A 12,020-nucleotide genomic window follows, 5' to 3' on the forward strand; every position below is an offset into this window, starting at 1 on the left:
AAAGTACCAACTAATCATTCACCATCAGTGGCAAAAAAAACTGCACCAAATACATGTATATGATCACAAACATACCTACCCACTTACTTACGACGACAACATCCACATCCACATCCACATACATACATATACATACATATATGAACTAGCTGCAAACCTACTAGATGCCTCCTCGCTGCCTGACACTGACACACACGTCTAGATCTATCTATCTATATTAGGAGCGAACTTGGAAGTAGGCAGAGATGCATCAACAGCTTTAAATTCACATATTGAGTTAAGTTGAGGCATAAATGGCTGGCTGGCTGAAGGGGCTAGACGCCTCCCAGGTGCCTGTCAAAGTTTAAGTTAGAGAGTACATACATGGCGAGCAGAGAAGTTGGTATGCATGTATGTATGTGTGTGTGTGTGTGTGTGTGTGTATGTTCGGGATTTGGTAGGTAGGTAAGGTTTTTTTTTTTTTTTTTCGGGATGTGGTTTGTGCAGATGGGATTGATGCATGGAATGGGGAGAGAATGTGTGGAAGGGAGGTTGTTCATTGAAGATACAGATGATGGTGATGTGGTGGTGGTGATGATGAGGCTCGAGTATACTTTTTTCTTATTGATGTAGGTGAGGCGTGGTCAGATTTACTAGTTACAGTGTTGATATCTGAGCATTGGTAAGCAGTAAGCAAGCTAGCTAGCTAGCGACGAGCGATAAGATGAATAGAATATACATAACTACTGTAGTCTGTATGGGGCTATGAGCTTGAGCTATATGGACCGTCTGATATAAGCAGCTACTATTTCAGACGCGGGGGCGTCCATCCAGAACACTCGAAAAGGGCAACCAGCGCGGGTTTGCGAGTCTGCGAGTCTGGAGAGACAGTGACAGCGCCACCAGCTAAACTAGTTCCGAATCTGACAGGCGAGGCGTCAAGACGCGAAGGAATAACCCGACCATTTTCACCAAATCGGGGTCAGCCCGTCAGCACCACACGCCTCCCCCCCTTCGTTATTGTTTTGATTTGCTTAGCAAACAAGAACAAGCAGCGGACCTATCGAACCCAGACCTCTGTAGACGAGCTCACATGGGGTTTGCCCAGCCTGTCATGGTGTGGATTATGGGGTTGTTTTGACCAGGATGAGACACAGCCACGGCCGAACAGCTGCACCCTGTCATTAAAGTTTGGGGGTGGGAAAAGGTTCAATCAGATCGTCGACTGAGCTCGGTAGAATCTACCAGCCGCCTATGACCAATCAGTGTCGCGCCTGCATAGACAAAGTGGAAAAGGGAGGCAATGCCGGAATTAGCAAAAGAACGACTGTTATTCAGGGCTGATGTTGATAGGAGACGCGCGATCTCTGCAAGCGAACCAATGCAGTAGCAACGCCGATTGATCAGAATCTGGGATATCGTTTTTATTTTCTCCCTCATCAGGCTGTCAATTCCATCCATCCACAGCGGCCTCTGCAATAGCCTATTCCAGAATCCAGACCGTATCGAAGCCGGGGACCTGCAAGGGGGGTGGGTAGAAAGACGCGCCCAGGAAAATCCACGCTTACCCGGCGCGCTGCTAACGGGATAACTTGGAGGGGAAGCAGAATTATTCTTGGCTAGAAAATAAAAAAGCACCTCCAGGATGGAGGGGAATGAAGTGGCCCAGTGACGAGCACTCACCGACTTATTGGGTTATTTCAGGCTTACGAGGGACCGGGGTGGATGGATATTAGTAGACTAGTGATGCTTCCGTATAGTAGCGGTGGCCCGCGGGAAGGAAGGAGGGTGTGTGGGTGAAGAGACAACAGAAATAATAAAGGAGGGTGAGCCATGAGTAAACCAGCATTGTTATTGAAAGCCGGCTGATCGAGTCGCTGCCCGGTTCTTGGCTATCTCGTAAGGCTAACATGGTCGTGCAATCATCATCTGCGCCTGTGGCAGCTACGGTTGCGATTCGCTTGGAAAATGTCGCGATTGAAATTAATCCCCCTCCATGAAGCCGAGCCGAGAGCAGCCGTTTGAGCAGGCAGGCCACTGGCAGAAAGCATGCGTGGCCAGAGCTTGCGTTGACCAGGCGCGCTGCTTTCTTGGGATTGGGAGTTATGTATGCACATCGGAGATTTTTCTGGGCAATTGGATGCCTATCGTCCGAGATGCCGAACGCATGTATGTCTAGCATCGTCAGGGAAAGAACAGGTTAGTGGTGAGTAGGCTAGTGGCTAAGTAATCTATCGACCTGGTTAGTTAGTTTAGTCCTCGTTAGTTAGTTGGGAGTAGTCTAGCGGCCGGATGCAATGCTCTGGTGCGACATCGCGTATAGCTCCGTTGCGCATCATGCTTTGAGCAGATAGATACTCGTTAGTGAGCAATGGATTAGTCCAATCTAGTCGGTCGCTCATATGGGGAAGCGGAGTATACGGATGGGCCCGCTAAAACACCGGCGCAACACAAGGGAAAGGGTTGGACAAATCGAAGCTCCGCCAGTCCACCACCAGCGAAATTCTGGATGTGATGAGCTGGAATTTCTTTCCGACATCCACCCGGCCGGAATTAGCGCCCAACTGTCCACGGCTACTGCTACTGCGCGTCATCCATGTCGCCCCTCCCCTTCTCCCAGATGATAACCAGGCAGCGGTGACGGAGATAGGGCTAGAGAAGTCCGAAGTCGACAATTTCGTAGAGTATACTGAGACACTGACGGACGGAGGATGGGCGATTGATTTCCTTGGCCTGAGGCGGATGGGCAGCAATGAGCAATGAGTGGAGGAGAAGGGATATTAGACAGAATTAGTGAGGGAGCTAAGTCGAGAGTAGTCCTGCCTTGCTAAATATACTAGTAAGAACAGTAGTATATATTATACTAGTAGTGTAGTAGATGAAGGTTACATACCACTGCTCTTTCTAATGTGCGATTCCCAGCAAGTGTCGGTCACTAGTACTCTCTCCGTAGACTAGTATACTAGTATACTAGTAGACCACGAGCCGGGGTGACACTACTCCGGATCATCCACAATGAAAATAAAAACGAGGTTGATGGTAAGTAGTAGTAGTGATGATGAAGGCAGGAATGAAGTTGCGTGTGACAGACGGTGCTAAAGTCCTGCTAAAGATGCTCCCGAGCGACAATCTTCCCCCAATGCGGGGTATGTAAAAGAGGAAAAGGACGAGGCAACCAGCAGCAGCTCCCGATGGAGAGCGAGTCAAGGCTGGAGGATTTCATTTCCCCTTCAATCTCCTCCCGACCATCTGACACCCGTCCGTTTTCTCTCTTTGCCAGCATCAACACTAGACCGGGATGTTCATTACTAGAGGTTACCACTTACCAGGAAGTGAAGGGGCATAACTTTCCTCTCGGTGGTGATCTCCCTTCTCCTTCTTCTACTTCGCGTTACGTGTAGTTACTAGTTCCTAGTTAGTTACTAACTCATTTCTTTTTTTGGTCCCTCTGTCTGACAGCCCAGCCTTATTCGGGATATACTATCATTCAATCAACTTCACCCGACTTGTGACCATCCTGGTGTATCACGTCGGAGTTCCTTTCTCCTCTCGCTTCATACTACTAACCAACCTTCTTTCCCCCAGCCTATCTTTGTTTTAGTCTGGTATAGTTGGTTAGTTGGTTGTTTAGTTAGTAAGTTAGACTAATTGTAGCGTGGCCATGCATGAATTCCTAAAAGCACTGCCCACGCTTTCACCCCCACCCTCATTCATCTCCTCCCTCTCATCTTTTATATTTTTTTTTTCTTCCCCTTCCCTCATCCAGCTTACGCATCACGAATCACGAATCACATATTCTAACCCCTGGTGGGAACAAGCAACCCACCACGTAATTTCGGTCGAGCTCGGTTAACCATGTGTCTTGTCTACTGGCGTTACGTCAATTGCGACCGGGGACAAGGGTTCAATTTCAGTTCCCAGCGAGGAGAAGCCGCTCAGACACATGATGCCGCCGGTCTGCGACTACGGGTTTACCGCGGCGGATGAACCACCGACCAGGTGCCTGGGATTCCTTTCCCCAGTGCTAACGGAAGCTGTTGTCTCAGGTTGATGGAGGAGACTGTAAGCTGGTCGACGTCATCGTCATCATCATCGTCATCGTCCCCTCGATCTCGTCGACGGATGCAATTGCATGCCAGTCCGTATGGCACGAATGTTCTTCCCTCCTCCTTCTCCTCCTCCACACCCTCGAGGCCGGATGTTTTTCCCCTCCTTTCCCGTTCGTTAGCTGCCACGCCAGTTGACCGGGGAGATCTTCCCAAAAAGCGGAGAAGCAGTGTCCATCTCTCATGGCAAATCAAGGTCTTGCAATCACCTTATGCGAAAATTGCCTTTTCCGGCCTCGCTTTTGCTTTCTTTCTTTATCACTTTTACCCCTCGTCTTGTCAATCCATTGCCCGTCCCTTGCTGATTTGTTGTTTCGTTTCGTCCATTCCTCCCCCCAATTCCATTCTCCCCCTCCCTCTTCCCCTCGCCGTTGGCCAATTTTCCCCCGGCCGGGTGCTAGAGTAGACTCTTCAATCTTTTCGCCCATTTGACCACATGCAAGTCACGCCATTAGCCCGTCTACAGCCTTTGGGTCTTAAGGATCGGCGACTTACAGCATGGTGCAAGCCCTGGCGTCACTCCCGCATTGCCAGTGATGCGACCAGCTGTCAGCTTTGGGCTTTCATTGACGGGTCTGTCCAGTAAGGTTCTGTGTGCCGGTCGACACCTGGAGGAGCTGTCATGTATCTGTGGTGGCACCAGACTATAATGTAGATAACCCTACTTCCTGTATACCGGGAATATGGGGGGTGCCGCCACTAGCTCATCTTTTCGACGGCTCATTCGGCGATACCGTCACAAAGTCAGGCCTCCCTGTCCGTTGCATTGCGTAGATGTACCCGGTACATGTAGGGGCCAAGTAGATTACCAGCCCATCTGTAATCTATTCAATTCCTCGGCCTCGTGATAGCGAGCAGGGTACTCGCAAAAATCACCCTCGTCGCTAGTTGGCACGCTGTCTGCCTCATAGTTAGTGTCATATCAGATCAGACCAGAAAAACGCGGATGATAACGGGATGAGAAAACCCCCCCCTTCATGGCTCGGCTTGGGCTCACCTCGCCAGCACCGGATCGGTTAGCATAGATTCCTGTTGGGGCGGGGAACTACACACGATTGCTTACACGTACGCCTATCTGCCCTGCCCCCCTGCCCCCCTGTGTGCTGACGACCAAGTCATTGCTGGTGGATTGCCCCAGTCTCAGATGACTCGCGTTTAGTAAGTTAGTCATAATCCTGCTGGGTTAGCTCATGGACTGATGCGGATGTTAGTGAGTATAAGCCTATGGCGCCACTACGGGAGTCAACTGGAACCAAGAAGTGCCGCCCGGACGAGGAAAACTAAAGGAAAAAGCAATACGAGCATCGACGGAAGCACACCCTACCAGTCGAATACTGCCCCCTCGTACATTTCTTGGTAGCCAATTCCCGATCGAAACGGCCCCCTTGGCATTCACTGGGCTGGCCATAGGCGGTGTCCGTATCTTCTAAATGATTGTGCCTGACTCAGAGTGGTGGCTCAATAGCCTAGTGTGGTATAAGCTCCATAATAATTCGGAGATCCCGGTCGTGCAAACCCCGAAAAAACCCTCCCAGATGACAGACGGGAATTGAAGAGTCGACGGGCAGACCAAAGCCCGCGATTTGCTGGAAGGACTTCCAGACGAAACTCTATCGTGTGCAGACGATGATCTATCGAGTGCGTGCTATAGACACTATCGACTGTTAATCGCTATCTTCGCGTGTATGTCGTACGTATCTAGCCGCTCTTCAAGTGCGATGGGTCTCGGGCTTCCAGGGTCCAAACCATGAATGGCCAAAGTCTAAGTAAGCGTATTAAACGGCCTCTGCTGGTAACAAGCGGGCGGCGATTGTTTGGGCCTGCCTGTTCCATGGGTTCGACCCGCTGCCACTATTCGAGATCCACTGGTGCTAGTCGACTTACAGTTCAAAGCCTCACGGCAGTCCGTGAGCCTGGTTAAAGTAAATATAAGATCTATCCATGTATCACCCGTTGATTCTATCGAGGAAGTGTATCCCGAGCTTGTTCAGTTGGCTACAATCAATAGGAAAGTAGGCAGCCCCTATAGTTCGCTATCAATGACGAACAGACAGCATTGGCGTCAGTCTCTTGGCTCCAGCCTTAGAGAAATCAACTGATCGTCATGAGCTTAATTGGCTCCGATGGCCATGACTGCCATGGTATCATATTAATAATTAATATTGCCGTGGACGGGCGGAAGGAGGGGGAACGGGACGAAGAATGAATCCCGCTGGTCCCTTGTCGGAGACCCATCACTGATGGAGCATTACAGACCGCGATCCAGAAGAATTTCTTGAAGCCGCCACGTGGAGTGAACAAAGGCGTCAATATCACTCAAAACAGCTGATAGAGGCTTGATGAATCGCTCCCTTCTTTGAGTTTACGGCTGGCTGTCATCCAGCAATCGAATCGGTAGAATAGCCGCATCGTAGAGCCACCGAGAATATCGTGGCGTTGGGGGCGTTGTCCTCGTTGTTTCTCCCAAGAAAGATAGCCCAGAAGTACGTCCAATAGCAACGGATGAAGGTATCATGGCCATTGCCAGTGGGAGACCTACTGCCTAAGTAGGTAAGGTGAGTAGGACGATTGTGGTTTGGAGTGAGGCCGATAGCAGACCCTGGGGATAGCTGCTGCTCTGGGCCAGTTTCAGCATGATGCCTGCCGGCCCAGAAGGGAAAAGCCACACTTTTCGGTTGTTGCATCGCTGGTATCCCTTGCTGATAATTTCCGATCTGTGCTGCCTGGTCGGCCGGCTGGTCTGACATTGTTCTTTGTCCCATTTGGCTTTCAATACTTATTTTCTTCTCTTTCTTTTATTCCCTTTCCGTCTCTTCCCTCCGTTGATGCTTTTTTTATTTTTATTTTTATTTTTTTTGCTGGACGACCGACATCATGATCAGTTTGGGGGTCAAGAAGGGGCCGTCAGGGACTTAATTCCAGCAACAATTGTTTGGAGGGCATGGCTCCTACCACCTTGGTACAAGGATTGACGGGATTTCCTTTCCCAGCACCTTGGCGAGAAAAATAAATAAATCAATGAAAAATAAGAACTATATGAATAAAATAGAAAAACAAAAATAAAAATAAGTAACGACAATGTACATAGTAATAGGCATAATTGGAGTCAGTACGAGAGTAGGAATAGATTATGATCATTTTGGGTAGGTACGAAGTAGTAAGTTAGTTCCATCGGTTAGCCCACGACCTAATCAGACCTTCCATCTTACACATACCTACTCCTACCTCCCTTTTCACTGTCGTACAGAATATCCCATAGGTAGACACTGCTTGTTGTATTGGCGTGACCATGCTGTGATCCGCCTCAGCTCTGACTCCTTTGGAGCGCCGTGCAATTGTCTTCGGTCGTGGTTCTATCCAGAATGTTATATGGCGGACAACGTCTCCTCTTCCAGCACCATCGACTTGGGTTGAGTTAATTAGAAGAAAAAGTAATTTGAAAACATGGACGGGCAACTACTTACCACCACTGATTACCCTTACCTAGTGGAAGTACCTAAAAGGAAGGTACCAGGGACGTACGTGTCAAGGTACCTGTCAGTAATTATGACCCGCGAAAGATGGTCGATACAATCCCGATACAGTAGGCGATACTAGCGGTCCGTCGAGGTTTTGCAGCCAGGATGCAGGCAACTAGACCATGTTTAGACTAGTAGATTTCTTCCAAGGCCAGGCTCTCTCTCGGTCGCCGATGATTGGCCGAGTCTATATCCTAACCTTTCAGCGTTCTAAGGCACAAGCGGACAGGGTGGGGATCGGTGTTCCCCTCTTCCCCCAAGCCATCTTGACCGGAAGACGGTTCAGTAGGATGGGAAACCTTGGGTCTTGGGTAACTTTGTCTGGGGGTTGCTAGCTCCAAACTTCCACTCTTTCTCCCCCCCTCCCCTCTCTCTTTCCCTCCAGAACATCGAATCGACAAGCGGGACCCAGATAGCCTTGGCCTGTCAGTCAGTCTAAAAGAGATTTCCTAATTTAAGTGCCACTGCTTGGTGCCCGTATGTATGTAAGTATGTTATGTACCTAGTACTTGGATACCTCATTTGATACCGAGTGTTTCCCTCCTGACCTCCAGGGTAGATTGTAGTAGGTAAACATGGTAAACCCATGTTCAGTAACGATGAGGTAAGAAATACTTAACAAAAAAGAAAATAGAAATAAAAATAAAAACGTTGACTTTTGATTTCTTCTTTTTCTTCTTCGTCTTTCACCTCCACTTTTGCATTGGATGTGGGATTTTTCGTTTCTTATTTTCTTATTTGTTTTTAGTATTATTCTGATTTCCTTTTGTGTCCATGTCGGTCTGGTGAAAGAAAATCCCCCAAGTGGTCCGAAGGAAATACTTCAACATAGTATAACCCGATCTTTCCGGGGTAGGGGTAGGGGTACAGGAAAAAAAAAAAAGTGGCCAAGTCTCAAGCTAGCCCGGCCGGGTTACTGGCCAGAGGGGAGCTCCACCGGCTGGAGGAGACCAAGAGGAGGTTCCAATTTATTATTTGATTACCGCTGGACAGTAGTGAAGGAGCTTAGCAGCCCGTAGTAGCTGCTAGGTACCTACTAGGTAGAGCCAGAACGATGCGGCGTTATAAAAATTACACGGCCTGCTCACGAGAGCCGGAGAGGCAAAACGAGGAAAATAAAAACGAACAAGAGCTTCCATCCCATCGGCCAGTCAGCTAGCTCTTTTTTCTCTTTCCTCTCTTCGTGCAGTAAACTAATCCTCCTCATCTGGCTCGTCGAGTATTTCTTTTCCATCTGCCCCATCTGGAGCAGGTGTTCTTGACTTTCTCGTCTTTTTCTCTCCCCCATCTTCGACCTGTTTTTCTATTTTATTTTCTCCTTCTCCAACAGCCATCATCATCATCCCTTGACTTGGGGTCTGGCTTGCGTACCTGGAAGGAGAACCGCCTGAGACCCGCAGCAGCAGCTGTCTGTGTCTGTCTGCCTCTTGTATCACAGAAACGTTGCAACCTCGCCCGGACCGACCAGTATTATTACTACTGAACTACATCTGAGAAATCCGTTGGGATCGTGCTTTGCACTTTCTCTTCTACATCTCTCCCTCTTTCGCCTCTCCGTCATCGCGTCACTTGTTGATTTTTTTTTTTTTATTTCGCACTGCTGTTCGTCCTTGAATATTATTATTAGATCCATTGCTAGGTACGTCTGGAATACCTCCCTGTCGGCTATGCTGGACCTCCAGGGCCAGCCTCACCTCCATCCATGCACCTTCACTACTGCGCTTCCCCATTTGATCCATCATTCGGTCCTGCGACTTGGCTGCCAATCGACCTGCCTGTCCAGACCTCCAATGATTACTGTCGAGGCTGCATGCCGTCGGACTTAATTTGCAGTGACATTCCTGTTCCCTCCGCTTGTCCAGACCTCCTTCCCTCTTCTTTCTTTTCCCCTCCCACCCGCTCTCCTATTTTCCCTCCACCATAGCTATTCTTACTACTACGGGCCATACTTCCAACCGTTTTCTCCCTCCCCCCCTCTGTCGCCTGTACGATTTCTTGTCGTGTTTGTCTGCTCATACTTTATTGCAAATCTTTTTGTTCTTGTTATCACTTGCTGCTTCTTTTCAGATTTGTTTTCCTGTATTTGCATCTCTTCTTATCTTCCTGGAATCCGTTGTTTGCTCCCTGTGTTCCTATCGCTAGCCGGCCCACTCCCCGCTATCCTTCTTGCGACTCACCTTTCAATAGCTTTTGATTCTGCACTTGCATTTCCTCACCATGGCACCTGGTGGTGGACGAGATTTTAACTGCACCTGGGAGCATTGTAATAAGGTATGAATCTTACCCAGTGTCGCTTTTCACTTTCCACTCTATCGCTTGCTTGAAGGCGTTCTAGTTTCCGTGCTAAAGGCAGTAGTCCTTCAATCGCAAATCAGATCTGTGCAGGCACTATCGGATACACACCAATGAGCGACCGTATCATTGTACGGTCAAGGACTGCAACAAAAGCTTCATCCAACGGAGTGCACTGACAGTGCATTCGCGAACGCATACCGGAGAGAAGCCTCATGTCTGTGACCACAGAGGATGCCACAAGGCTTTTAGTGATGTATGTACAACTAGCTCACCACTTTTTTTATCTGCTAACCACCACAGTCATCGAGTCTTGCTCGTCACCGAAGGATCCATACAGGGAAAAGGCCGTATATCTGCCAAGAGCCAACGTGCGAACGAGCGTAAGCATAGGCCTGGTTCTCGTGCTAATGTCTTTCTAACAACGTGAAGCTTCTGCCGCAAAACGACCTTGACGAAGCACCAACACCGCTCCCACCCCCCAGGATCCATGACCCGACTGCCCTCGGAAGATGCGGTTTCCGAGCACTCATATCAAGGGCCAGTCGCCGTTCCTGTGCCGAATGAACAGTATCTCTTAGCCCAGCAACCCTACTACCCTCATACTCCGACGCCGACTCATGAGTTTTATCCCCACCAGAGCCTACACATAACGCCGGTGCCCATACAAGAACAGCCACCAATCGTGACTCAGCACATCCCTGTCACGTCACCGGTTGACGTACAGCGTGCTCAGCAACACTACATGCAGCTTGTGCAGCAACAGCAGCAGCAGCAGCAGCAACGATACGATCCTGGCCGTCAGGGATATCTGCCACCGGAGTTCCAGCAACCATACCATACCCTACCCACAGCGGAAGGCCCACCGCTGATGGTGACCAGCACTCACAGTGACTACAAGCCGCCGGCCCGCATCCTGAACCAGCCCGAGGGAACGGACTGGGGCTTCCTGGGTGTTGGCTAATGAGCCCACGAGTGCCTTTGCATGATTCGACAGCGAGTGTTTCAGACTAGGAGTTACAATGCGTTTGTGCTTTGAGTGATGCCCTATCATGACTGTCATTTACGAGTCCTTAATTTGGTCAGACGCCTCATCCGCTGCTATTTCTTTATTTTCTTCATCTACGGCATAACGCCTTTTGTGATATTTGCGGACTATGATGTTTTCTTTGGTTGAGTTGCGCCCCTCCTCTGTCAAAAGGCTGCGAAGAGGGTTTATTTTTGTCATATTCTTGATACCTTGGCAAATGATGCAATTTGCTTTTCTATACCAGCATAGCCTATACGTTCGCTTTGGGTCTGAATGACGTGCTGGGCAGCTGCGAGCTGACGGGCACGGATACAGAACATGGGTGTATGTACTTATTTCCGAAGCTTTTAATAATGCCTTCCCCCCTTCGGAGTACTCTTTTCCAGTGACGCTGACGGCGCGCGCGACGTAGGCCGTCGATCAGCACCTACCAGAGAAACAAAGCCGTGCTGACAAGGATGCTATGGACCGAGGAAGTAAGTAGTGGTTGCTTGGCTTGGCTCGGCTCGGAGGGGAAAAAGGGACACATGGGGGCGCCCATTGTTGTCGGGCCATTGTTCTAGGAAGCTACTAGCCTGTCAGGAGCTTCCTTAAGACCCCTACCAACTTACCAAACCAACGTCAGCCAAGGATCGACGGCTGAAACGGTTGGGGGATAGAAAAAGGGAAGGAAGGAAGGGAAGAGGCTCCACACGTCGATGGCGCTTGTAGCAGCAAAGACCAACCAGTCATGGGGTTGAAGTCTATCTAGTTAACCCACGACTGTCGTAGCGCCTGATCGACCCCATCCAGCCGCCCATATGGTTTGGTCTGGGGGGTGGGAAGGAATACACGAGTCACGAAGAGGATGGAGGGAGAGAGGAAGGAGGGGGTGCGGCTAGACAGGGAGCTTTTTGGTAAGGTGCAGGTGGGCCGAACGAGACCACATACACGCACACACCATAGCCCGAAGTAGATAGTCTAAGTCTAAGTCTACCGTAGTTAGGGCGAGAAGTGCGTGTATGAGAGAGAAAGAGAGAGAGAGGGAAAAGCAAAAGACTACGATTGATTCGATGACCTGGCACCTGCGTTTGGTCGCTTTTCGATCGACTGTAC

The 12,020-nt window shown here is 49.5% G+C and overlaps 2 protein-coding genes across 2 annotated transcripts; one reads left to right on the top strand and one right to left on the bottom strand.

The window, feature by feature from the left end:
- Positions 1 to 6,460: 6,460 nt before the first annotated feature.
- On the bottom strand, positions 6,461 to 6,832 carry AtWU_02969 (uncharacterized protein; the record flags this gene model as incomplete). Its single annotated transcript, XM_035498082.1, has 1 exon — positions 6,461 to 6,832. The coding sequence occupies one exon, from the start codon at positions 6,830 to 6,832 to the stop codon at positions 6,461 to 6,463; it is 372 nt and encodes a 123-aa protein (XP_035353975.1).
- Positions 6,833 to 9,820: 2,988 nt separating this feature from the next.
- Positions 9,821 to 10,859, top strand: AtWU_02970 (putative C2H2 finger domain protein; the record flags this gene model as incomplete). The annotated part of the gene is made up of 4 exons (XM_035498083.1): positions 9,821 to 9,874; positions 9,960 to 10,151; positions 10,199 to 10,278; positions 10,328 to 10,859. The coding sequence occupies 4 exons, from the start codon at positions 9,821 to 9,823 to the stop codon at positions 10,857 to 10,859; spliced, it is 858 nt and encodes a 285-aa protein (XP_035353976.1).
- Between the last annotated feature and the right edge of the window lie 1,161 nt (positions 10,860 to 12,020).

Source organism: Aspergillus tubingensis (assembly GCF_013340325.1).
Source record: "Aspergillus tubingensis WU-2223L DNA, scaffold_4, whole genome shotgun sequence".
Taxonomy (NCBI): Eukaryota; Fungi; Ascomycota; class Eurotiomycetes; order Eurotiales; family Aspergillaceae; genus Aspergillus; species Aspergillus tubingensis.